Source organism: Desmodus rotundus, chromosome 11 (assembly GCF_022682495.2).
Source record: "Desmodus rotundus isolate HL8 chromosome 11, HLdesRot8A.1, whole genome shotgun sequence".
Lineage (NCBI taxonomy): Eukaryota > Metazoa > Chordata > Mammalia > Chiroptera > Phyllostomidae > Desmodus > Desmodus rotundus.
The window spans coordinates 86,892,143-86,916,606 of NC_071397.1; the positions used below are offsets into that span (position 1 = coordinate 86,892,143).

At 43.5% G+C, this 24,464-nt stretch overlaps 1 protein-coding gene across 2 annotated transcripts; it reads right to left on the bottom strand.

Moving 5' to 3' along the window:
* Nucleotides 1-5,812: 5,812 nt before the first annotated feature.
* On the bottom strand, nt 5,813-24,427 carry ADAT2 (adenosine deaminase tRNA specific 2). 2 transcript variants are annotated; one of them, XM_024551929.3, is made up of 6 exons: nt 24,058-24,229; nt 15,132-15,236; nt 12,496-12,646; nt 11,176-11,282; nt 8,785-8,857; nt 5,813-8,671 (listed from the first exon to the last, which is right to left on the bottom strand). In XM_024551929.3, the coding sequence occupies exons 1-6, from the start codon at nt 24,151-24,153 to the stop codon at nt 8,628-8,630; spliced, it is 576 nt and encodes a 191-aa protein (XP_024407697.2). In that variant the 5' UTR covers nt 24,154-24,229; the 3' UTR covers nt 5,813-8,627. The 2 variants fall into 2 exon arrangements, with proteins under 2 accessions (XP_024407697.2, XP_071075707.1); XM_071219606.1 differs by lacking the exons at nt 5,813-8,671; nt 8,785-8,857; nt 11,176-11,282 and adding an exon at nt 17,091-17,215 and having other exon boundaries at nt 11,386-12,646; nt 24,058-24,427.
* Nucleotides 24,428-24,464: the final 37 nt, after the last annotated feature.

The following is a 24,464-nucleotide window of genomic DNA, read 5'->3' on the forward strand; positions in this document are numbered from 1 at the left end:
CAGCCTCTGGACTAGTCTAGCAAAAAAGTTATATAAATCCATCTCCTCCCAGCACAATATTTGCTCTTCACTACGCGACGTGCGCTCCCTTCTATTTGTTGTGCCTCCACGAGAAAGTGACAGGTTCCAGCAAAGCAGATAGAAAATCTTTCCCTCTCTGCCTCGCTACTCCTTGTTCCTCCTGACTTCTGAAACCTGAAAATGGGAAATGGCACACCGCGTTCAAAATGCAGGTTTCTAAGTGAGAAGAGATGAGTCGGAGGACGACCTTGGGTGTCTGAGTCGCGCGACCTTGGCTGCCTAGAGCTGTCTGGCAGAGGTGGCCTTCTTGAGCACACACGTAGACAGAGGCCCTGCTCAGTCAGCCGGGACAGCCTTCTCGGGCTGGTGCTAATTCACCGTTTTGTCCTGTTGACTGGAAAGCATCCAGAGCTCAGATCCATCACTCAGCAGGCATTTACTGAAACCGCCCCTGGGCCTAGCATGGGGCTCAGTCCTGGCTTTGGAGGAGCTTACAATCTAATTACTATAATTAGAGGCCGATTGAGTGTTAAACTGTGTGACACTAAGTAAGCGTTTAAAGAAAACGATCACTGTGGGCTAGAGTAGTCGGAAAACATTTCATGGAGATTGCAGGGCTTTGAAGGGAAGGGGAAGATAATGCTTGAGGTTAATGACGTCGATGAAATGTGCTTAGCATGAGAGAGCACTGTGCTGAGTGTGCGGCTTACCTGAGGGGGAAGTCCACAAAGGAAGGCCGAGGCTGGGTACCCCTTGGCACCCTGCCAGGGTAGCAACTCACTACAAAAATGGGTTTCCTCTCGGGTCAAGAAGTAATTTAATCTTTCCCTGAAGTCGCTTAGCATTTGAATCAGGATGGTGACATCCTTCATTTACTTAGGCCTCCAATATAGAAGTGCCACGGAAAGAAATGACTTCCTATCAATGCCAGTGCAGGCTGGGTTAAAAGCTGAGAGCACTTCCTGTGAAATGAGGATTGCCTGGTGCATGAAGGGTCTTCTTCCAAAGGGCACTCGTAGTCGGAAAGACCATTGGCAATTCCTTCTAGGGGTTAGGATTAGAATGATCAAACAGTGGAATCCACTTCCATGAATTTTTAAAAGTCATACTGTAGGTTTCTAAGTAATTAATGAAAATAGCAACACTTTGCTTTATTATTCCCCCTTAACTATTCACATTTTTTTCGTTGAAGTATGTGCATTTCAGGACAAAAGTGTCTCTGGAGGTCGTTCAAGTTTCTCCAGCTCTGCCCATGATTAATGACAGAACAGGTGGGCAGAGTGAAGGCATTTCCAACACAGCAACCTTGACTTTCTCCACGAAAAGCTGGTGTTCAGGTAGGCTGCCCACCGGCTTAGTTAGCATAATTGGTTACTTCTGAATGCTTATCTCCCAATTCTTATGTAAACCTGAAGGTACCTCTAGCTCCCTTTTGGGAGGATTTTTTTAAAGGGAGGGAGAACAATCTTATTTCCTTCCAAGTAGCATTAGCAGATCAGGTTTTCCTTAAACTAGCGTTGCTGAGTAGTTCATCTGCACGCCAACCAGGGACCCGACAGCGGAGCCTTCTGTGGGTGCTGGGGGTCAGTCAAAGGAGGCGTGATGTCCACTCGGCGCCGAGCTGTGAGTAACCCTGTCCACTTCTCTCTCTTTAAAGGCTCTAACTGGGGCCTGGAATCCACCCCTCGCCCCCACAATTCTCAGTTGTTTATGGCCATATTGGAAGTTCCCAGATAGGGTACAGGCTGCAGGCTCAGAAAAGTTGGAAACCGAGTTTGCTGTGCTGACCACACACCTAGGACTCTCCCAGGCCAGCGGCTCCAGCACTCTGCAGCAAACGTTCACGACGCGTGATGTGTGCCTGTGTGGGCACACACCCACGGGCGTTCCCCGGACCACGCACAGCTCGCAGAATGCTGGCTGTGACCTCACCCCTTCTCCGAAACAGGAACGTGTGGCACAATATTCGAGGAGAGGCAGCGTCACAGGGAAAGACTTGAATCTACTCGAAGGTATGCTTTGAACAAAAAGAAATAATTCATAGATGTCAGCAAGTTATGAGGAAAAAATGAATTGAAGCATTTCAGAGTTGCAACGCTATGTTGAGAACTGCTGCCTTTGACACCAAGCTGCATCTCTGTCACAGAGATGGACTGCAACTGCTCGGTCTCCAGGGCGACCCCAACTGGCGGCCTGCCAAGCAGGCCAGGTGCCATGATGCTGCCCTGCCTCATGGGGAAAGAGACCAACACCTCTGACGGTGCAGAGGGACAGCCTGCCTGACTTCAAATCCTAGCTTCACATTGGTTGCTGTCTTCACTGGGGCTGTTCCCAAATATTCCAATCCTCCTCCCCTGGGGTAGATGGTGGATTACATTCCCTTAGATGTGGGCATGACTCTGTGACTTACTTTAATTCTTTGGGGAGCAGAAGTGATACCATTTCTGGGCAAAAGTCAGCAAGTTTTCTTGACTCCAGAGTAGTCCATGGTCCAGCAGTATATAAATCACCCAGAAGCTTGCTAAAAATGCAGAGTCTCAGGCCCATCCCAGGCCTCCCAAATTATAATATGCATTTTATAAGTTCCCCAGGCAATTCACATTCACCTCTCTGATGCTCTGCTCTAGACATAGAGCATTATTTGTCACTTCTCTTCTCTCTGCCTCCAAGACTGGCGATGCCCCCAATGGGTGAGTCTAGCCTATGCCCTGGCCTGACTGACGTGGATGAGAAGTAAAGCATAAGAGAGTTAAACCTCTATTCTAAGTCACTAAATTATGAGGATTTTTACCTTGCAATGACCTAGTCCATTCTGACATGACCACTTAATACTCTGTGACCCTGGGCAAGGTATTTAATCTCCCTGTGCCTCAGTTTCCTTGGTATAAAATGGAAACAATAATAGTACTGACTCAAAGGGTTGTTACGAGGATTAATATATGAATAGAGACTGGCACCTAGTCATTTCTAGGTAAATATTGGCTTCTAATATTGACGCACTCCACCCCCACGGCTCAAATTCCAGTCTGCTTACCTCAGTGACAGGAGTGTCACATCCTTGGTCCCTGGCAGTGCCCCACCCGAAACCATACTCACTCCAGAAACATGAAATCACACATCAGAAAGAGAATGAAAGAGTACTCCTTCTCAGAAAGAAGCTGGGGATCTCGGCCACGGCAACTCGGCCCAAGCATTCGTCACCTGTGTCTTCCTGTCATTGTCATTCTCCTGCCCTGTGATTGCCTATGCTGACGCTCACCCTCCTGCTCACGTTCCCAAACCCCACGTGCCTTTCCGGACACAGCAGGTGTCTGTCCTCCAAGAAGTCTCCCTCAAGTGCTCTTCACCATGCAGTTGAGCATTTGGACATAGTATTTGTTTATGACTCACACTTGGTCCTGAACTCAAGGCAGGGTAAAAAAATAATAATAATAATAATAACAAAACACCTAATAGATGTTTCTTTTTGGTCTTTTCTTCAAATCTCAGTGTGCGTGATTCCAGCACCAAAGTGCTAGACCTGCTTAAGGCCTGGTTTTGACAAGAATCCAGTAGGTTTTTGACATTATAGCAACTGTTCTTAAAAATGGTAAATACATGATAACATTTAAACGTGATGATTTTAAATAATATGTATTGCTTATTCTAAACCCAAATAAAATGATAAATTGTTTTTAGAAGGAAACAAAATATCGTAAGGCAGAATAAATACGTCAGTGTCTTGGATGTGTCTTTCATATTTATAACTGACTTAACAAAAATCATGGTACCAAAGCCATTCTCCACGGCTGCACAAGGCGCCACATTATTCAGTTCCAAAGTCACAGAACTTGAACAAGCACCTCAGAGATCACGCCTCAACACTTTATATTCTGTAGGCCAGGGGGCAGCCAGCCCTCTCTTAGGGGGCCGGACACAAGGTATTTCAGGAGTTGGGAGCCATAGGCAGGTCTCTGTCACAACCACTGGGCTCTGTACAGAATATTCTCTGCAGGGCCGACAGGCCCAGATGATGGAAAAACAAGTGGGCGTGGCTACCTTCCAAAAAAACTTGATTTATGGACTCTGCAGTTTGAATTTCATTTCATGTTCACAGGTCACCAAATTCTTTTGATTTTTTTTCAACCATTTAAAAATGTAAAACCATTTTCGACTTGTGAGTGGTACCAAAAATAGGCAGAGGGCTGGGTTTGGCCCACGAGCCATCCTTTGCCAACTCGAGCTCTCGACTCCCAAGCTCATGCTTCTTCAACTACACCACAAAGTCTTTAGCCCAACATTCACTTACAAATCAGGTAAGAAGGAGTCCCGTGAGCCTGTTTTTATTAGCCCTTCTTGAAAAAGCTTAGGATCCTAAGGATGTCAAACTTTCACCAGAACTTACACCCATAAAAATAACGTCACCCATCACTCCTTTCCTCACCACATGCAATGAACGGTTACAGGGTAAGAAAATAGTTGGCAACTGTCTTCATGGATGAAGTCAACATAGTCTCATTCCTTTGCCAAAAGGCAGGGAAACCAGTTCTTGGTGCCTCTTCTCCAGCTGTTGCAGAATGACTGGGAAGGACGAGCTTTGGCTTCAGCAGTGGATTTTAACTGGGAAACTCACTACTTGAAAAAAATTTTTAATGATTTTTTTTAAAGAGCCTTGGCTTTTGCTATTTTTACCGATACTCGTTTAAAAGTAGCAGTACTTGAAACATTTTAAGACTAGATGTCTCTATGGAAACCCAAGAAATCTCCTATGTTGTGGCCAAATAATACCTACCTAGAATTACACAACCTATTGGATCACTACAGGCCATCTGTGGCACCAGAAACATCTCAGGCCTATTTTCCCAAAACTCTGTCTTTTATCAGATATAATTAAGTTGATACAATAATTAGTTTTGCCGAGGAGATCATGAGAGAAAAAACTTATATCTGAGGTTTCCTTTTAATTTTTATTAAGAAATCCCTATTTAAAATATTCTTAGGGAACTTTATAATTTTTGGCAAACATGAAAGAGAAAGCACGCAATCAAATAGTTTAACAGTTGCTTTGAAATTTGTATCATTTTCTTCCCCTCCTTTCCATCAATGTCAAATACAATTTTTTAAAAACGTAGCTGTTTCTCACCCCAAACTGCTTACTCATTGCAAAGAGAAAACACAATAATTATATAGTGTAGAAATGAGAGAACACCTTCACCAGGTGACCAAAGTTAACATCACTATTGAGGGAAGATGGCTTTGGGGCACCTCCAGAAATGACACACTGAGAACGTATCTTCTAGAATGCGTAACCTGAATATAATTGTGAGAAAACACAATTACTTGGATGGATGGAAGGAAGGGAGGAAGGGAGGGAGAGAAGATAGGAAGGAAGGAAAGGAAAGAAAGAAGGAAGAGAAAGAAAGGAAGAAAAGGAAGGAAAGTTGAAGGGGAGGGTAGGAGGACTATATAATTTTTAAAATGTCATACACAACAAAGAAAGGCCATGAAATATTCTAAACTTCTAAACTAAAAGAAGCTAAAGATACATGACAATTAAATGTGATATCTGAGCAGAATGGATTTACTATAACAGGGGTGGGGTGGGGTGGGGTGAGGTGGGAGAAATTCTCTAAAGGACATTACAGGGTCGCTGACAAAACTGGAATACAAACGGCATACTAGATAAAAGTACTGTGTTAATGTTAAATTTCCTAACATCAGTAACTACACTGTGATTGTATAGGAGGCTATCCCTATGCTTAGGAAATACTGAAACATTCAGTGTGAAGGACCATGATGTATATGCATGTAACTGTCTACCAAATGGTTCCGAAAAATGATTATATACGAACAGAGGAAGAGAAAAAGAGAGAATAAAGAGAGCAAATAAAGTTAAAGGTATCAAATGTTATCAATAGGTTTGAAGAATAAGGAATACATGGGTATTTTTCTGTAAGTTTTAAATTATTGCCAAATAGAGAGTTTAAGGAAAAATGAACAGTTCTTGCCTACATTGGAGCTCTTGGCTGTCTAATTTCTCTCCATGATACTCCAAACACAACACAGGACGAGATGCTTGTGCCAAGTAAAAAGAAAGCGCAAAGATATTTTAACGTGTCTTTTATCAGTGATTGAAGCCTGCCAAAGCATTGCACACCCCCCATTCTCAGCAGGGTCCATTGCAAAACCCAGTGAACATTGGATAGTCTAGCGACTTATACACAATCAGTTCCCAGTAGTTTCTCCCAACAGGGTAGAGACTCTACCTTTTTGCATCCCACAACTTCCTGAATTGTCTCATACATAGAGTAAGTCTCTTGGCTAGTCTCTGCGACAGGTACTACCAGTATCAATCAATTGGAGCCAATCTTTTGAACGGGAGCATCTTAATATTTTAAGCCACGTTTAAGTAGCTGGAGAATATGGTACTCAGAAAGCAACATCACTTCATCAGATATCCACAACTTCTCACCACCACCTCGAAAATGGTGTCAGAGTCTTGCAGCCTCAAAACTGTCAGAATCCCGCAGCCTTAATGTCTATGACTCTATAATGATCCTGTAACAGCGCTGGAGGTGCCGACCTTCAATCTGCAACGCACCATCTAAACCAATTCCACCCCGCCCCCCCCAACACACAAAGTAATATAGGAAACTGTGCCTAAGACCAAAAATTTGGGAGACTTTTCTCTAAGTCAGTCACTGGATAATCCAAAAGATCATAACCAAAGTTTTAATTTTCGGTCATGCTTAGGAATTAGGAAACACCCATTCTCTAAAACACAACACGGACAGAGCATATGTACCTTGGTAAGTCTTTTCTATCCTTCCCTGTTCATAGTTTTATTATTTCCTAGATCCTTTCAGTAATAACTATCTCTGGGTTCAAATAACCATTGTGACTTTTGGCTTTGGCTTTTCATCCTAGATAGTCTCCTTATTGTTCATTTTTCCTCAAATTTCAATCAATAATTTTCTTTAACACAAGTTTACTAAGAACCTACGTGAGATCGGAGGCCTAGCCAGACACACTGGGTGGCACTCTCAAGAGGAAAGGGTCCAGGCATTTTTGCCTACAAACAGTCCTCCAGAAAATGCCATGAAGACAGTGGGCGCAATGGAGTCCGCCTGCAGAAAACCATAAGGAGCCAGAAATGAATTATGACCAACTGCAAATAGGAATGAAGTAGTCGAAGCACTAAAATTTAATGAGAGGGTAATTTTTAAAGCAGGTGAAATTGAAGAGAAGTTACATGTAACATCATTACAGATTTCAAATCATGCCTATTCTTCTCCATAAAATTCAAATGCAGTTAAAAACACACACATACAAAATCAAGCAATTATAAATCCTCCGAAGCATGTAACTGTGATTAGCTGCTACTCTCAGCAATATAAAAATACTTTCACCACAATTACATTCCAGCCTGTAATGTAATTCAAAACAAACAAGTCAGAGACATCGCTCAAATGGCAGAACCAACAAATACAGACGCTTTGCATCAAGGAAATGAATCCAGCGGAGAAACACAGCTGAGGAGGTGTGGTCCAGGGCCTGGAGCGGGGCTTCTGGTGGAACGGCGAGGCCCCCTTATGGGCGGACGGACGCGGTGCACCGCAGCCGGGCTCTGCACAGCCGCCCTTCAGTCGGCACCAGCCTTACTGCAGTCAGCCAGTGCGAGTGAGTATCTGGGAGTTTCTGCCGCGACACCCTGTGCAGGGATGTTCACGTTTCACCACTTTAGATATTAAATTCTGAATCTGGGTTTTTATAAAATGGAAGAACTGTATTCGATTTCAGGTCAAACCGACCATGCCATTTCATTGTGCAACCAGCAGTCCCACCACCAGTGGCTTCCCCGTTCTTTTTGCCAGAATCTGTGTCACCCCTAACATGCTGTCCGTTTGTTATCCACCTCCCTGCTCCACCGGGGCCAGACTCTGTTCTGTTCGCTGATTCACAGTATAGTTGCTCAGGAATGAGGAAGGACGTGTCCCAATTGTGCTTTTATCTTTTATTTTTACGACTATCCATCTCCCAAAAAGGCACAAATAAGGTTTTAGCAGTTGTTTTAACACAGGCATTTATTCTAAGTATTTTATAAAGGTAAAAAGTCTGTTCTAAGGACGGTACAGTCATGGTCTGCACGTATACAACTCCTGTACAATGTCCGAAAAAGTCACAGTCCCCCAACACCCTGGGAGAGCGTAGAGGCTGCAAGGTAGGAAGACTCGCTTCTGCAACACTGGACGTGGACTGAGTGTCCCCAGCAGCGCCCCCGTCCGGACACGCCAGTAACTGAGTCTGGGTACTCACTCCTCACAGCACTCTCCTGGACTGGGCATCACGTTTTGGCAGGAAGTGCATTGCACTGCTTCCTAATTTCTATCGCCTCAGTCTTCCATTTTCCTCTTTTTTAAAATTGTCTTTCAGCTCATGGAAAAACTAGTAGTTGATTACAATTGTCAGACTTTTAAAAAGTGCTAAGTTGCTCCTTTAACGGAGGAAACGACGAGAGATCCATTTCCCATGGGTTAAGGACAATATGTAACACATGCTTCCTTGAGGTCACCAGCTTCCAGTCCAAGGATTTCATCCAGGGGCATTAGTCCTTCATCAGGTCAAGTTCAGGATTTCTGACATTCCTTTTTCCGAACCTTTGATTTGGGTGCTGTGAAAAGATGGGGGCGGGGGTGAGAAAATGAGGAGGTCAGCCAAGGTCACACGCTGTTCACACTGATCTGTTTTAGGTGAGGGACGTTACATACAGCTGGGGAAACTGACCGTTTGGATTTTCTTGTTTGTAGAAGTTCTTTAACATCTCCACCGCTTCCTCAGCCCGGTAGCCAGGAATGCACTGAAGAAATGAGAAAGTTGAGAGTGAACAGAAGCCTATGGAAATATGTGCCATAACCCATAAAAAAGCAATAGATACATAATTATGTACACAGTTTTCAGATGCTGATACACTTTGTAGGTATTAGTAACATGGGAAATATATTTCCAAAAGAACAGTTGGGTGGTGGCCTGTCAAACTCCGCTCTCAATCAACTATTAGTTCTCAATTAGCTGCTATTGAAACTACTAGCTATGTGATCATGGGTAAGATTCTTAAACTCTCTATGCCTCAGTTTCCTCACATGTAAAATGTAGGTAATTACAGCAATTAACCCCGAAGGATTTTGTGAGAATTAAATGAGAATAAATAAAGTTACACCTGTTAAGTACCCCATGCATCCTAAGTGCTCATTATGCATTAGCTATGTTTATCCGCTCTCATTAACTGGTGGCCGATTAAGGGTTTGATGCTGTAGAACTATGGCTGTCCACAGCTAACAATGGTCAGCAAAAAGGGGTTTTTATATTTTTTAAGGGTTGGTAAAAAAAAAAATATGTGACAGGGACATAAATGGTTTCCAAAGGCTAAAATTTTTACTATCTGGCTCTTACAAAAAAATGGTCAACCCTTACTTACTATAGAGGGGTTTTTTTTAAGTGTTCAGTTTATTCTATCTTCAGTATCTAATTTGGGAGAATAGAACAACATGAGAAAGAATAAGAAATTGTATAATAGTAAGGACTTGAAACTTGAACTTGCTTTAATGACAGAGGGTAAAGAGGCTGAACAGAGCATATTGGGGAAAGAGTGAGAATAAACACGGGTTGCATGTGAGGCAAGCAGCTGGTGGGGGCAGAGCTATTAAGGGAGCATAAGGAAAAAATTAAAGAGATAAAACAAGGTCAAAATACATAGGGCTTAGAAGGCTCGCCACAGGAGTTTGGACTTCATACGTTGCACCGTCTGAGGTGAATGAAAAGCTCCAATGGGCAGAGATTTCAGGGAGGCGCATCTGGAAGCAGCAAACAGGAGAGGAAGGACTGGCAGGCGCGGCACGCTGCTCGGAATGAGCCTTCTTTCCTCTTGCCTGAGCCTACAGAACCTACACAACCCTTCCCCATCAAAACGAAGATGAGTTCAGCGTTTTCAAATTCCACATCTAAGTGAGATCATGTGCTACTTGTCTTTCTCTGTCTGACTTAGCATAATGCCCTCGAGGTCCATCCATGTTGGTCTATCCAAACGGCAGAATTTCCTTCTTCTTTAAGGCTGAATAATATTCTGTGTGTGTGTGTGTGTGTGTTTATATCACATTTTCTTTTTAGAAACAGAGAGCAGAATGGTAGCTGCCAGGAACACAGGGATGGCGGAAATGGGGAGACACTGGCGAAAGGGTACAAAGGGTACAAACAAAATAAGAGGATTAGGGTCCAGGAATCAAAGATACAGCATGGTGACTATAGTTAACAGTGATACACTGTATACGTGACAGCTGCTAAGACAGTAGAGCTTAAATGTTTCACCATAACAACAACAACGACAAAATGGTAATTATATGAGGTGAAGGATGTGTTAACTAACTTCGTTGTGGTAAACATGTCACAATAAATACGTCTATCAAAGCAAGCTGTACACCTAAACTTACGCAGTGTTGTCTGTCGATTGCATCTCAATAAAGCCTGGGAAAAAACCCAATGACCTTCCTTCTACCCTGCTCCCAGGCAAGCTGCTACCCTGCTCCTTCCTGAGAATTTTCCAGAATCGTGGTCTTCACTTTTGGGCCTCTCATTTCCTCCTCAGCCTCATCTTCACAGGACTCCACTGAAACCACCCTCTCAGATATCAAGGGCAGAAAAAAATAAAATGAAAATACAGGTATTGATTGCTACGCACCAAAAATAGCAACCAAACAAAATTACTGAATGTGTGCAAAAATGTTGTGTTTATGGTAAATGGCATCTACTGTCACTGTCAGAGGCCAAGCGTCCCGCAAACCTGGGGCAGCACGGAGCCGGGGGCCACTCTCTGTGACCTCGCCAATAGCAGCAGTGCCTGCAAACACACCTGGAGGCCCGGGTGAAGCTTGTCCGAAGATACCTTGGAAGGCTGGGGACTCGCCTTCCACAGAGATTCTCTTCTCTCTGGGCCAGGCGCTCACCTGGAGATGACTGCCTGTCCCCTAACACTGAAGCACAAACGAACTGGACCAGTAGTGCTCGGAGCCTGTCTAGTTGGAGCATGGCCTCTGGTATACCCACCACACACTTACCATTCCCAAGCCCATGATGAGGTCGAGGTAATCAGAAAGAAGGAAAAAGTGTAACAGTTCACGTTACCTGAAATGGTCTCCCAGTGTTTGGTAAATCAGCGGAGGCAATATCTAGAACAGAGCCACAACCACCAAAACGTTCATTCTGACAGCCGTACACAACCAGCGGGATTTATAAGAGGGAATTAAGGTTCTACAGAGAATTCGCAGTTCCGGACACAGCAGAATTTACACCACCCAACCCGGAGAGGAAAGCTCATGCTACTCTCCAAAACGATTAAGTTAGGCTTGAGCTCGAAAGCCATTCAATCCAGTTACGCAAAAGAGGTTTAAAGGATTTAGAAATTAATATCCTACAACTGTAAGCGTATCAAAAACTAAATAGGTAGCTGGTAAATGTTCACAGTTTTGGTGTTCTCTCTGGTTTCTCCTAAATCAGTTTTCTTGGAATCATTAGAAAGTCGTAGCCAGAAAAGAAGCAAGAATTCAATCCAGAGATTTTCACCTTTTCAAAACAGCATATTGTTCCCTGTTCTTCCCTCAAATACAATAGAACCTGTGTCCCTGTACAAAACGGACTGCAGCTGAGTCACTCCGAAAGGCAGGGTAGGGAGACAATTCTGCTGACCAGAGCGGCCCTTTTGATAAAGTAGAGACTGTACCTTTTCTCAACCTCAAATCCCTCTGCGTTATTTTTGAAGTGATCAGATGATTCACACATACATAGTAAAATGAGGAGATAAAACTATGCAGGTATGAAACTGAGGCTTTAAATTATTACATAATGGTGTGAAATGTTAAGAGACAAACTTGCAGCGCTCGGCACTTGAGTCGCTCTCTGAAAGACACACCTCGGAGAGCTGCGACTCCGCCCATGGCCCATGTATCTACAACTACATCATTTGTGGCTCCTGTTCCACTTCCTATTGACTTCTCACTTAAAATTGTTCGTATTTGCGCTAGGTCTTCATGGCAAAAATAAGGGAATAAAAACATGTAAACAGAGAAAGAAAAATTTTAAATCACCAAAATCTATTTTCCAAAGGCAGGATTTGGGGGCATGTTCTTCAGACCTTTTCTCATGTTCAGTTTTATAACCTACGTTAACTTAAATTATGATTTACCCTTACATAACAGTTCCAACTAGTGCTAAGCGTTTCTTTCTCTAGCTTATTTACTAGTTATATCTTTATAGACATTTTTTTAAAGACGTCATTTTACTATTTGAAAATCTTTTCAAAAAACTTTTGACCAAGGGATTCTGTATTTTATAATGTTCACCTCCTAGAATTTGTTTCTTAGGTCTCTGTTTTCATATATTAGGAATGGGTTCTGGGTCAGGCCTCTTTCAAGTTCACAGACATTAGCCCGCCAAGTTCAAGGATACTCATCAGGCGGAGGGCGGCTGCGCACATGATGCACGGCTCCACGGTGACGTAGAGCACGGTGCGCTCGAACACCTCGGAGGGGCTCTTGCCACTTCCACGACACCAATCTAGGACCTGATCGATGGCCACCATTTCCGCATGTCGAGTGGCCTGAAAAGAGAGAGGAGCTTACCTTGACAATGTTTGTGACATCTGCCAAATACTCAAAAATAAATACAAAAAAATGGGCCTCCTATTTCTGCCAACGTTTTTAAAGAGCAGAGGTTTTGGGACACATTCAGCAGCTAACTACATAACCCCCAGGTGGAGTACCGTAACCTCACCAACAAAAGACATTTAATCTGAACTGCCGTCCGAATTATGCTGTGTTTTTAGTTAAGTACCTAAGAAGTTGAGGGACACTCTTTCAGTTAAAATGCCATAAGGAAGATATGTCTTTAAAAAAGTAAAAGGTAAGCCTAGCATTTCTGAACATTTTAGGGAAAGCCTGAAATTGCCTGAAGCACATGCTCCAGTTTCAGATGTGTTTTCAAGGCCGTTGATGACCGGACTCTAAGCAAATCTATATTTAGTTTACGGGGGTGTCATCACTTTCACGTTCGGGGGGATGAGATTTTACATGCTGGCAGACTTCAAACAGAAGGAGATTTTTGGTTTGGGTCTCAGATACCTCATGTAGGCAGTAGAATACAGGAGAAATCGCACAGCAGTCGGAATCACCGCATTTAAATTCGAATCCTGACCCTGACATTACTAATCATGTGGCCTTGGGCAAGTCACATTTCTTCTCCACGCCTCGGTTTACCCATATGTAAAATGGGGTACACTGGTATCTATGGCTCTTAAAGCAATCTGAATCAGAGGAAGCTAATGCCATATAATGCTACATATATACTGTTATGTGACAATTAATTACAATTCTCACGGTCATCCCACTGATCAGCAAACTGATACCTAGTGTCACCTACGCACAAGCCGCTGTGCTAACTTCTGTGTGCAGCAAAACGCCTCTGTCCTGAACAAGTGTAAAGTCTGCAGGGTAGCAGGAAGGTGACCTGCAATACAGGCAGGGCGTGAAAAGTGCTGGCGCAGCGGCCCACGTACCGTGAAAGCCAGAACTGCAGACTCAGAGCTCGAAGGTGCTCTAGAGAAGAGGTTCCCAAGCCTGGTGGCAGACCAGAGCCAAATGGGGAGCTTAAAAACAAGTTTCCCCAACTGGAGAGCTTTTTAAAAATCAGATTCAGAATTACTAAATCAAACCTCCCAGTGGTTCTCAATAAGTGCTTGTTGAACTGAATCATTTCAATCACCTTCCTCTTCCATGGCTGAAGAACCAGAAGCTTTGTTAGGGTGTATTAAAGACACACAAATTGGACAGGTGTTGGTGGTGGTGACCAGGGGGCGGGGAGGGGGTGGTGTCAAAGCCGAAAGCAGGACTCAGGCCTCCGCGTTTGGGGTCAAGCATCGTTCTATACTGTGATTCTCAGACAACCCTCTATAGAACACAGAATGCCAAAATAAATCCAGGTTCATTTCAAGGTAAAAAGAAACCCAAGTCGTTGGCGGTTTGATGGATGTCGTTAGGACGAAGTTCTCACGTTAAGATATTGTACCAGATGACAAAATACAAATAGGGAGATATGACAATTACCTAAAATACAAAATTCTACTCCCAAATATAAGTATCTATATATTCACTAATTATGAATAATTATGTATTATATCTATTATGCTGTATTATGTCTATTACTTATCTCACAGGTATTTTGACATCCACATAATAACTGCTTTGCGAACCTGGGTTCCCACTTTGCATGTGTTTTGCTAAGTCGTAGTTTTCATTTTGGTACACGCCACGGACGAACTTTAACATCCACAGAGCACCGGTACCAACGCCAGCGTGTGCCCTGGCTCCCACGGTCACGCCGCAAGATCAAAGTCTGTGTGGGGGTGTGAGGGTGATAGGCTCTCCTTGAGTCCACCCAGTACTCCTTATAACCATAAAATCTGACACTTCATTTATCCCTACTGTGGCACACTGTTGTGATACCACAGTCAAGAAGTGCTGCCTTCATTCATGAGCTTCTCAACCTAACCACAGTAGAAGTCTCATAGCCTATAAAGTGCGCACGCTGCGTGGTGGTACCGAGAGGGCGGGTAGTGGAGACTTTATTCCACTGAATTACCTGAAATGGGAAGAGCTTCTTTATATGTTGTTTTTACCTCCAAAGTTATCAATTGAGGGTGATTTTTAATTTACTAAGAGCAACACATTATTTAAAGCTACTAAAGAATGCAGTATGAGTTAAATTGATGTGTTCTGTAAAGTGGAGTTTTCATATATTAGATTTGCTTAAAACCCCTTAGGTTTCACTCAAGCACAAAAGTAAAGCTCCATAAAATAGAAATATTAGCTCCAGGGATTGTATGGGTTCATTCAATTTTTTTGAATTTTCCAAATTTTAAAAAGTCAACATGTGTCACTTTTATAATCAGAGAAAAAGGCATCTAAAAAAAAGCGAGATGTTCAGGGAAACGACCCTTCCGCTGAGACTCTCGGACTCCACCCAGACACCCTGGCTCCGCCCCCACGTCACTGCCCTGGCTCGGCAGCTGGGCCCTGGAGCGCACGTACGTTTTTGGTTTGATTGACTTCATTTCTTCCCTTGCCCACAACGTCATTGTTGTAGACCAGAAGGCAGCCAACAGGAACTTCGATATTTTCTAGGGCTTCTTTGGCCTGAAAAACAAGTGGAGAGTCTCAGATGTAATGTTCAGTACTTGAAAGGACTACAGGAAAGAAACAGATGCAGCATGAGCGGTGAACAAATACTAAAACAAAGAAATGCAACTGACCTTTCCCTTTTCTCAAACAGAGTTCAGGACTTAGCTCCGTTGTTTTCTGTGCATCCATACTAAGGGAGACTCAGCAAAAAAATGCCATTTCTAGGTCCTGAACCCCTGACTTTTCCCCCTCATTGGAAGCAGAGGGGATCAAAAGACTGTTATTGACTCTTGTTCTTAAATTACCAGGGTCTATGCACCTTTTCAGAGACAGTCTATGTATTTGCAAAGAGGTAGAAGAAAAACTATTTACAAATCCTTTCTTAAAATTCTTTCCTTGTTGAAATTCTACTTGCTTAATTTGGTTTCTCTAAAAGTGACAGCAAATATCCTCTAGAGGCCCAATAACAAACACTAAGGCGACAGACTGGAGGTGCCCCTGCACCCCAATTCCTGCTCTGAGACAAGAAAAGCTGGGAGCGCTGGACGTGAAATGGGAGGTGAAATAAGCACTTTGGAGGACACTTTGGAAGTTTTCTTAAAAAGTAAACACACCTATTGCCTATGGACAAATCCCACTCCTGAGTATTTATTTAAGAAAAGGGACTCTACAGGGTGGGGCAAATGTAGGTTCACAGTTGTAAGTATGCAAAATACAAAGTTTGTTTTTGCATTATTATTTATGAACTACTGCAAGCCTACTTTTGCCCCACCCTGTGTGTCCACACAAAAATAGAAAACCTGTAAAAGAATGGTCATAATAGCTTGATTCATAATAGCCAAATCTGGAAACAGCACAGGGTCCATCAACAAAAGAACGGATAAACCACCTGTGGTCCCCGCACACAGTGGAATACCACTCAGCAGTAAAAAGGAATGAGCTGCGGACGTACACAACAGCTTGGCTGAATCTCAGACATGCTGGGTAGGAGAAGTCAAGCACGAAGCCTGCATACGGCATGGCTCCCGTCAGGAGGAGCACTAGACTGGACAAAAACAAAACCACGATGATAGACAGGGAGGGGATGTGAAGACTGATTGAGGTGGAAAGGACATAAAGCAATTGCCTGGGTTGGAGAAGACTTTATCTCGATAAGGGTGTGGGTCGCACGGATATTTATATCACTTAAAATGGAATGAACAATGCATTTAAGACCTGTGCATCTCACTGTATGGAAAGTATACCTCAACTGGAAAATAAGTCCAGCACAATCCCACCACCACCATCCTGGGAACAGCAACCTATTCCATCCACAAAGGCTCCCTCTATCACCTACTGTCCATTTTTCTTCTCACCCTTCTGCTTTGTGAACCACAGGAGCTCCAGGGCCCAGGCCAGGGAAAGAATACTTTTCCGGGCAGACAGCCAAAGCGGGCAGGTTGTATCTGGGTGCGTCCTGGTACTGCCGGGGACAGAGAATAAAGGAGGGTGGGGCCCTTGGGCTAGTGCATAACCACTTCCACCTCACTACAGTTAAAAGAATCCCAAACCAGCTGTTTGCAGAAAGGCTCGGCATTTCTTGTTTCGGTGGGCCACAAGACACTTGGGAAGCCTAGATCCATGTAAGTGTAGGGCATGAATACACACACCATACGGCCTACGTAGTGCAAGGCTGAAGGCAATGCTGAAAATAGCGTTCTTTCTCCTTCACCAGCCTCTTACTCCCAGCTCTACTTTATCTATAGTAGCGATAACTTCCTATCATAATGTTAGCATAGGTTCCTGAGCAACTTCAAGCATGCTCAACAGACACTTTCCACTTGGCCGTAAGGGGACAAGGAGAGGCACACAAATCGCAGCCAACTATACCTCCCCTCTCTCCTCTGCAGTGGTGGGCTGGAGAGATGTAAGTAAGGTGACAGTCTCTGAAGCAATAACACTGCATTCTTCAGAACTGTGACACGAACTGCCCACGGGCTGATTCTGCCCCAGTTCTGGAAAAAAAATGAAAGCACGCCCAGGTTACGCAAAGTCTGAAAGTCTGAAAGTCTGAAGAGTTCCAAGATTTGGTGAATACATACAAATAAATAGTACAAACGCACCACAGGCTACTACTGAAGGGAAGCCAGGAGGACTGGCAGCAGGGGAGGATGGAGAAGCTAAGTGTGGTCACACCAAGAATGTAACTTAGAATACGCGTGGAATTACACATAACCCCAGGTACCCGTGAGGGACAAATCACGTATTTGGCCAACAAGTGTTTGCCGAGGACCTTGACATAAGGGAATTACCCTGGTGGCCCTAACTGCAACCACACGGCTGCAGGGAGAGATGTGACACCGACAGCGGAAAGCAACGTGATGCTCTGCTGTCGGCGCTGACAATGAGGAGGCCAGGAGCCAAGCACGGGCTGTGCCTCTAGAACAGCAGTTGCCTAGTGGTGTGCTGCAAGAGTTTTAAAACAGGCAATACCTGGCTATTTAATCAGGGGAACTAACCTCTTTTTCCCTCCGATTGTCAAATGAAAAAAAAAAAAAAAAAGACAACAATCAACACAATAATAGCTGTCCGCGGTGAATGAATCAAAATTTTACCTATTTTTTGTCAGATTGGCAAAAAAAAGTAATACCTTTTTTGGTGTGCCGCAGGAATTTAGTAATTAGTTTACACGTGCCATGAGATTTTTTAAAAGTTTGAAAATCCCTGAGCTAGAAGCTGAAAAAGGCAAGCAAACATATCCTCTACAGCCTCCAGAGGGCGCTGTGCCCTGCTGAAACATTGGTTGCGGCCCAGAGAAACTGATTCCAGGCTCCTGGCCTCCAGAACTGTAAGAGAATAAAGTTGTGTTGTTTTATCCCACTAGGTTTGTGATAATTTGTTACAAAAGCCATTGGAATCCAGTACCCACCACTAAGAGGAAGAAAAAACAAACTAAAACTGGAAGAAGATATTTGCAAACCACATACAGAACAAAGATCTAGTGTGTAGACTCGGTAAAGAACTCTCCAAAGTTCAACAAGTTAAAAAAAGCCCAAACAAGCCCATTAGAAAATGGGCAAAATATATTAACAGACACTTCACCAAAGAAGGCATACAAATGGCAAATAAGTGCATGAAAAGATGTCCACATCATTAGCCATTAGGAAAATGCAAATTAAACCCACAGCGAGACAGCACTACACACCTACCGGAATGGCTAAAATGGAAAGTAAAAAATCATCAAATGCTGATGAGGCTGTGGAGAAACAGGATCACAGGAATGTAAAATGGTACGTACAGCCACTCTGGAAAACATTGGGAGTTCCTTAAAAAGCTAAACATGCACTAAATGTATAACCTCGAAATCACGCTCTTGGACATTTACTTACCCAGAAAAATAAACTCTTAGGTTCATACAAGAGATCATTTCATATATAGACAGGAATATTTGTAGGAGTTTTATTCAAAATAGCCAAAAACTGGAAATGACCCCAATGTCCTTCAGTGGGAATACTTCAACGAACTGGGGCACATCTCTGCCATGGAAAAACTACACCCCAATAAAAAGGAATGTACTATCGACTGACTCAACAGCTTGGGTGGATCTCAAGGAAATTATGTTGAATGAAGAAAAAATCTTAAACGGTTACATATTGGTATAGAGAACAGACTAGTGGCTGCCAGCTGGTGGCTGCCAGGGTTTAGGGCTTGGGAGGGGACAGCAGCCACCAAGGGCAGCATGGGCGGACCGGTGGTCATGGAGCAGCTCTCTTGGTAATTGAACAAATTGAACACGACACCAGGTTACACACAACTACACACACAGGCGTGCGCACACGGCGCCCACAAAGCTGATGAAAGCTGAATAAACTTGCAGACTGTGCCAATGCCATTTTCCTGGGTTCGATACTGTACTAGTGTTATGTGAAATGTTGCCATTGGAGGAAACTGGGTGAAGGGTACGTGGGCCTTCTCTCTACACTTTTTTTTAGCAACTTCTTGTGGATCTATAATTTCAAAATGAAAAGGTTTTTTTTTTAAGGTAGAATAAATGAGAAGCATCTTGGAATGCAGATTAAGAGATGCCTGGTGAGGCAGGAGGAAAACCAGGAGCGTCTGGTGTTATCGAAGATCCCAGAAAAAACCAGGCCGAGAAAGAAGAGTCAGTGAGGCGGAGGTAATTTGGGAAGAGTGATGGGAATGAAAACCAGTGGCTTGAAGAAGATTTCCTGGTAGGTTAAATGTCTAGCTTCTATTCCAACAGACTGTTATGGCTACATTTTAAATGTTCTGATTCTGAGCTTGCAAATAAGAGCTTACAATTTACTGAAAACCTTGCTTTGATCCAGGACTATTTTAGGCACTGTGTAAGTATCAATGTATTTGGGTTATAACCTTATGAGACAGGTTTGATGATCTTCCCCATTTTACAGATGAGGAAACTGAGACACGGGGAGGTTACAGAATTTGCCCATGTGAGAGGCTGGGACTAGAGCCCAGGCAACCTGGCTCCATTCCTTCACTGGTTCAACAGGTATTTGTGGAGCACCTACCAGGTGCCAGTTCCTCAGCAATTTGCCACTGCTTTGCCTCTAATTTCCACTCCAGTCACCACTGATCAGCTACTTTCTCAGTGTTTGGGGTCGAAGTAGCTCTACTTCAAGGGGCAAAAGGAGAGGGAACACTTAGCAAGAGAGTGAGACATAGAAAGTTTAAGAATAAAAAAACTGCAAGAGAATAAACAAATGGGGAGACCACGTAACAAAGATTTTCTGTAAAACTATGTATGCGCTTGTGGCCACTTCAAACATGCAGAAGAGAATCCAAGAGGAAGTGGAAAGGGAGTGGGCAGCAGTGGAGAGGGAGAGCCAGGTGGGGTTCTGGGTCCTGTTCACCTGGAAGACAGTGCTGGGGGGCACCCTGCAGAGGCCTGGCAGCTCTCTCCACCCAGGCCTCCAGGTGGCTGGGCTTGTGCCTTTCGTGCTAGCTTTCGTGGATTTTTTCTTTTTCCTTCCAGAAAATTTATCTCCTTTTACTCTGTTTCCCAATTCTCACATGCAGATTCGGAACCACAGAGTTGACCATTGAAACACATGCATTTGAACTGCAAGGGTCAATTGAAAAAGCCTCCTATAAATGGGTCTGTGCAGCTCAAACCCATGTTGTTCAAAGGTCAACTGTATATGTATATACATGCATATAAAAATATATATATATATATATTTGTGACCTGGCTGGTATAGCTCAGTGGATTGAGTACAGGCCTGCAAACCAAAGAGTCGCGGGTTTGATTCCCAGTCAGGGCACATGCCTGGGTTGCGGGCCAGGTCCCCAGATGTGGGTGTGCGAGATGCAACCAAACATTGATGTTTCTCTCCCTTTCTTTTTCCCTTCCCCTGTCTAAAAATAAATACATAAAATCTTTAAAAAAATAAAAATATATATATTTCCCTTGCTGTCAAGTTCAAAATAGATTTAATTAGGCTGAAAATAATCTTCTATCCACCCATCTCATACTCTCTAATGTCCCACCCCCTCCTCTGGCAAGTCTGATCATTGCTTGACGAATGCAAAAGAACTCAGGCAAAATGGGTCTGCAACGTGTGTAGGGAGGTTTTAACTATCTCATCTTTTAGGGGAGAGGACAAAGCTCAAATACTATTTAAAATGGTAACTTGGTCTTCCATAATTAAAAAATTAGCAGCTTTCACAATTAAAGAATGAAATCTCTCTTCTTCCCAGCCCAATCACTGGTCTCCTCTTTGACTTTAAATGTGATTTCTTTTGCTGTAGTCGGGGCCCGCTGGTTACAGATAATGACAGATCCAGAATGGAAGAGACTGGAGTTTCTTGAAAGCCATCATGCTTATAAACTATTTCCAGTGAGTGGCAGTAAAGTCAGGGGAGACTGGGGACAGACTGCAGTTTGCACAGACTCTTGATGCCTCCCCAGATGTATTTCCAATGAAAGAAAAGAATTCCCGGGAAGAAACAATTTAGCCAGAACAACTCTTGGGTGGAAAGGAATGACATCCAAAAGATTACACTACAACAGTTACTGCAGGTGACACTCAGCAGCTCTGTCTTCCTCTGTCAACTTTAAATTCCGCAGCCTGGCGCTGAGAGCCTCCCAACTACCAGCCATCCTCCCCGCATCACCCCTGCCAACAGAACCAGCCCAGCTTTTCATTGTTCTTCCAGGTCCCTGGTTCTGTGAGAATCGGACAAAAGTTGTGGGCTCTCTTACATCAAACAAGCATATGCTCATAATGTCGTTACGCACAGTTTCACGATTTGTAGATACCCCTAAAACCTGGGCCCCAGGTGAGGAAGCCCTGTTCTAGACAGCTGAATCACCTCCGAACCAAAGGCAAAGTCCTTCATTTCTTGGTACTTGCCAGTTCCTCTGGGCTGGTCAGCCTTTCCCTTCCTTTCCACCAACCTCTTTCCTTTTTTTTCTTTTTAAAATTCAGTAAGCATCCCAAATTGATGTCAGCTGACTCACTCAGGACTTTGTCGCCTATTATCTGGTGGTACTTCATGTCTATGCCTTCTTTTGGACCCTGGACATGTTACTTACTTTTTCATTAGTGCGTGGCCTGATTTCACCTAGCACAATGCTGTACTAATACCAGGCACCCAGAAAATGAATTCTACAATAATCTATAATGGATTTATTCTAGAACGCTTGTTTTCTCGATAGATAAATCTAGATAGACAGATAGATATACACACTCAATCTTTGTTTTTTCTTAATTATAAAGTAAGATGTGTTCAAGGCAGAAAAACAAAACCACTTAGTTATTATTCTATGAGAGAAGATTTTCAAGCTTTTTTCTATGCCTGCATATACACACTTCAGTTTTTTTAAAATCAAATATATTTATACTATATATACATCTTAGCAGTCGATCTTTTTCACTTAGTAATATAAGCATTTCCCTATTTTGGGTAATATTTTCAGCACATGGTTTTATTGTTTAAGGTTGCACAGTGTTCCTCTGCATGAATATATGATTCACTTAACTGGTCCCCTATTGTTGGACATTTACATTGCTTCAAATCTCTACTATTATTAACAAGTGAACTTCCTTACATATCTTCACTAATATCTCCATTACTTCCTTGTGAATCATTTCTAAAAATAGACATAAAACACAAAGGGCTACTACAATGTGATTTCAAAAATAAAACTAATAATAAAATTGGACAGCAGATATGTCTAGGCAATTCACAGAAGGAAAAAAAAATTCAAACATCTAATTCAGAAGCTCAGTACACGGTAGGTCAGGGTAATGAAAGTAAAAAGGCAGAGAGATCCGGCGGAGTGTGTGTTGGAGAGCAGAGAGCAACCAAACACGGTGAAGTACAGGCCGTGGGGAGAACAGGCGGCTAGACAGAGCCTTGTCCTCACCAGCCTTCCCAGTTTGGGGAATTACTTACATCTCTGTCACCATCTGAAAATGAGGACAGTGGTAATATGTACCTCATATGTGGAGCTTACACATTATGGCCCATAGGCCCACCGTGTCTAGCCCAGTGTCTAAAACAGTAAGAGTGCATGCAACACGGTTACTTATTCTTGTATTTCTTTCCAAGCCTATACCCTTAGAATCAGATGCTGTGATGATTAAAACAATAAACTTTATTGTATGCTTAGTTGTCCAAAAGAAAACTGTCATGAAAAATAGTTATCTTACAAAACAATAAAGTAGTTATTTAAAGTTTGATAACTTTGACAACAAAAAAGTTACAAGGATGTTGCTTCTCACCTGAAACATTGCCAAATATTAGAAAGTGATCATTTCAGGGCCAGTGGGAATAGCGGTAGGACAGAACTTTCTCGTATATTGCAGATGGAATGGTGACCATTCCAAACCAGCGCTGTCCAACTGAACCTTTTGTCGTGTTGGAAATGTCCTTTGATCTGTGCTGTCCAACATGGTAGCCACTGGCCTTATGTGGCTACGCAGTACTTGAAATGTGATTACGCAGTACTTGAAATGTGACTAATGTGACTGAGGAGCGGAATATTTCATTTTATTTCCTTTTAATTTAAATTTAAATAGCCACATGTGCACTCAATAAACATCTGTTCAGTGAATGGAGACATAATTGTGAATTAATTAGGTATAGGAGTCCAGAGACCATTAAGGATAGGATGAATATAATCAAAAACATGTTATGAAAAAGATTTCTTTTACAGCAGCTCTAGGGAAATGTAAAACTGAAAGGCATTTCACACGTATATATGTGCGTGTGCCTGTGTTTAGATACATACATATGCCAAGTACACTTCTAACCTATTAAAGAACTCGCTGGCACACCTAAGTATGGGTAAAACTTGGATTACCCACAAATCTGATCAGAGCCCTCCTTAATCAACACTCCTGACAGCGAGGGAAGGAAGTAAAGAAGGCAGTAGGATGGATGGATAGATGGATGGATGGATGGATGGTAGAATCTGGCTGTACTGGGATTTGTTTTTATCTACTCCCTACCAGAAAAATCCTCAGCTTCCTTCCTTCTACTACAGAGGTGCAAGGGGTCATAAACACAAAATAAGGGGCCTTGGCGGATTTGCGCGTGTGTTCACAGTAAAGAAGGGGACGTAGCAGCTGTATAGGGTTATTTGATGCATACTTCATGCCAGTGAAAAAGAAATAATTTTTGTATTTCCCCTTTTCCTTCCTCAGAGCTACTGTGAGAACAGGCTAAAGCCAGCTGTTTGCCTAGAACGTGGCGCCATCGAGATTATGGTGACGAGAAAGCACCCGGGACGTTTGCTCAAATGATCGGGTCGGGAAGACAGCCGGAGAAGTGCCCACCCCTGGCATCTATCTCCCGGGCTCCTCACCATTTGCATGGCCTCCTCCATCCACTTTTCGATCTCCTCCGCGGACACCGAGCACCCAACGCCGGTAGCCGGCGCGGATGCCTCCTTCGCCTCCATACCGCGCTGAGGCCCATGTGCTCCGGGACAGACGCCTAGGACTCGGAGGAGCGCTGTCCCGGAACTCGGCGGGTGCAGCCTCCGTTTCCGGGGGAATCGAACGGCAAAGCACACGGGAGCGAATTCTGGACGGACCTGGGTGCCGCGGGCCAGTGAGTGTGGACGGCGGGGCGGCGGCAGCAACCGAAAGCGCAGCTGCCTGGCTGTAGTCCACGCCCCCTTCCCGCTCGGGTGACAGTCTCAGCGGGAAGTCGCGTTTGTGATTTCTGGACATCACCGAGCCGGGCCACGGCGGTCCTGCCGAGTCGTCC

Excerpts from the sequence above, each read along its gene's own strand:
- ADAT2 (XM_071219606.1), bottom strand. The coding sequence starts at position 24,427 with ATGTCCAGAAATCACAAACGCGACTTCCCGCTGAGACTGTCACCCGAG. Across the intron at positions 17,216-24,057 it reads TGGAGGAGGCCATGCAAATG|AACTGGGGCAGAATCAGCCC; the intron begins GTGAGGAGCCCG and ends TTTTTTTTCCAG. Across the intron at positions 15,237-17,090 it reads CTGCAGAGGAGAGAGGGGAG|GCCAAAGAAGCCCTAGAAAA; the intron begins GTATAGTTGGCT and ends CTTGTTTTTCAG.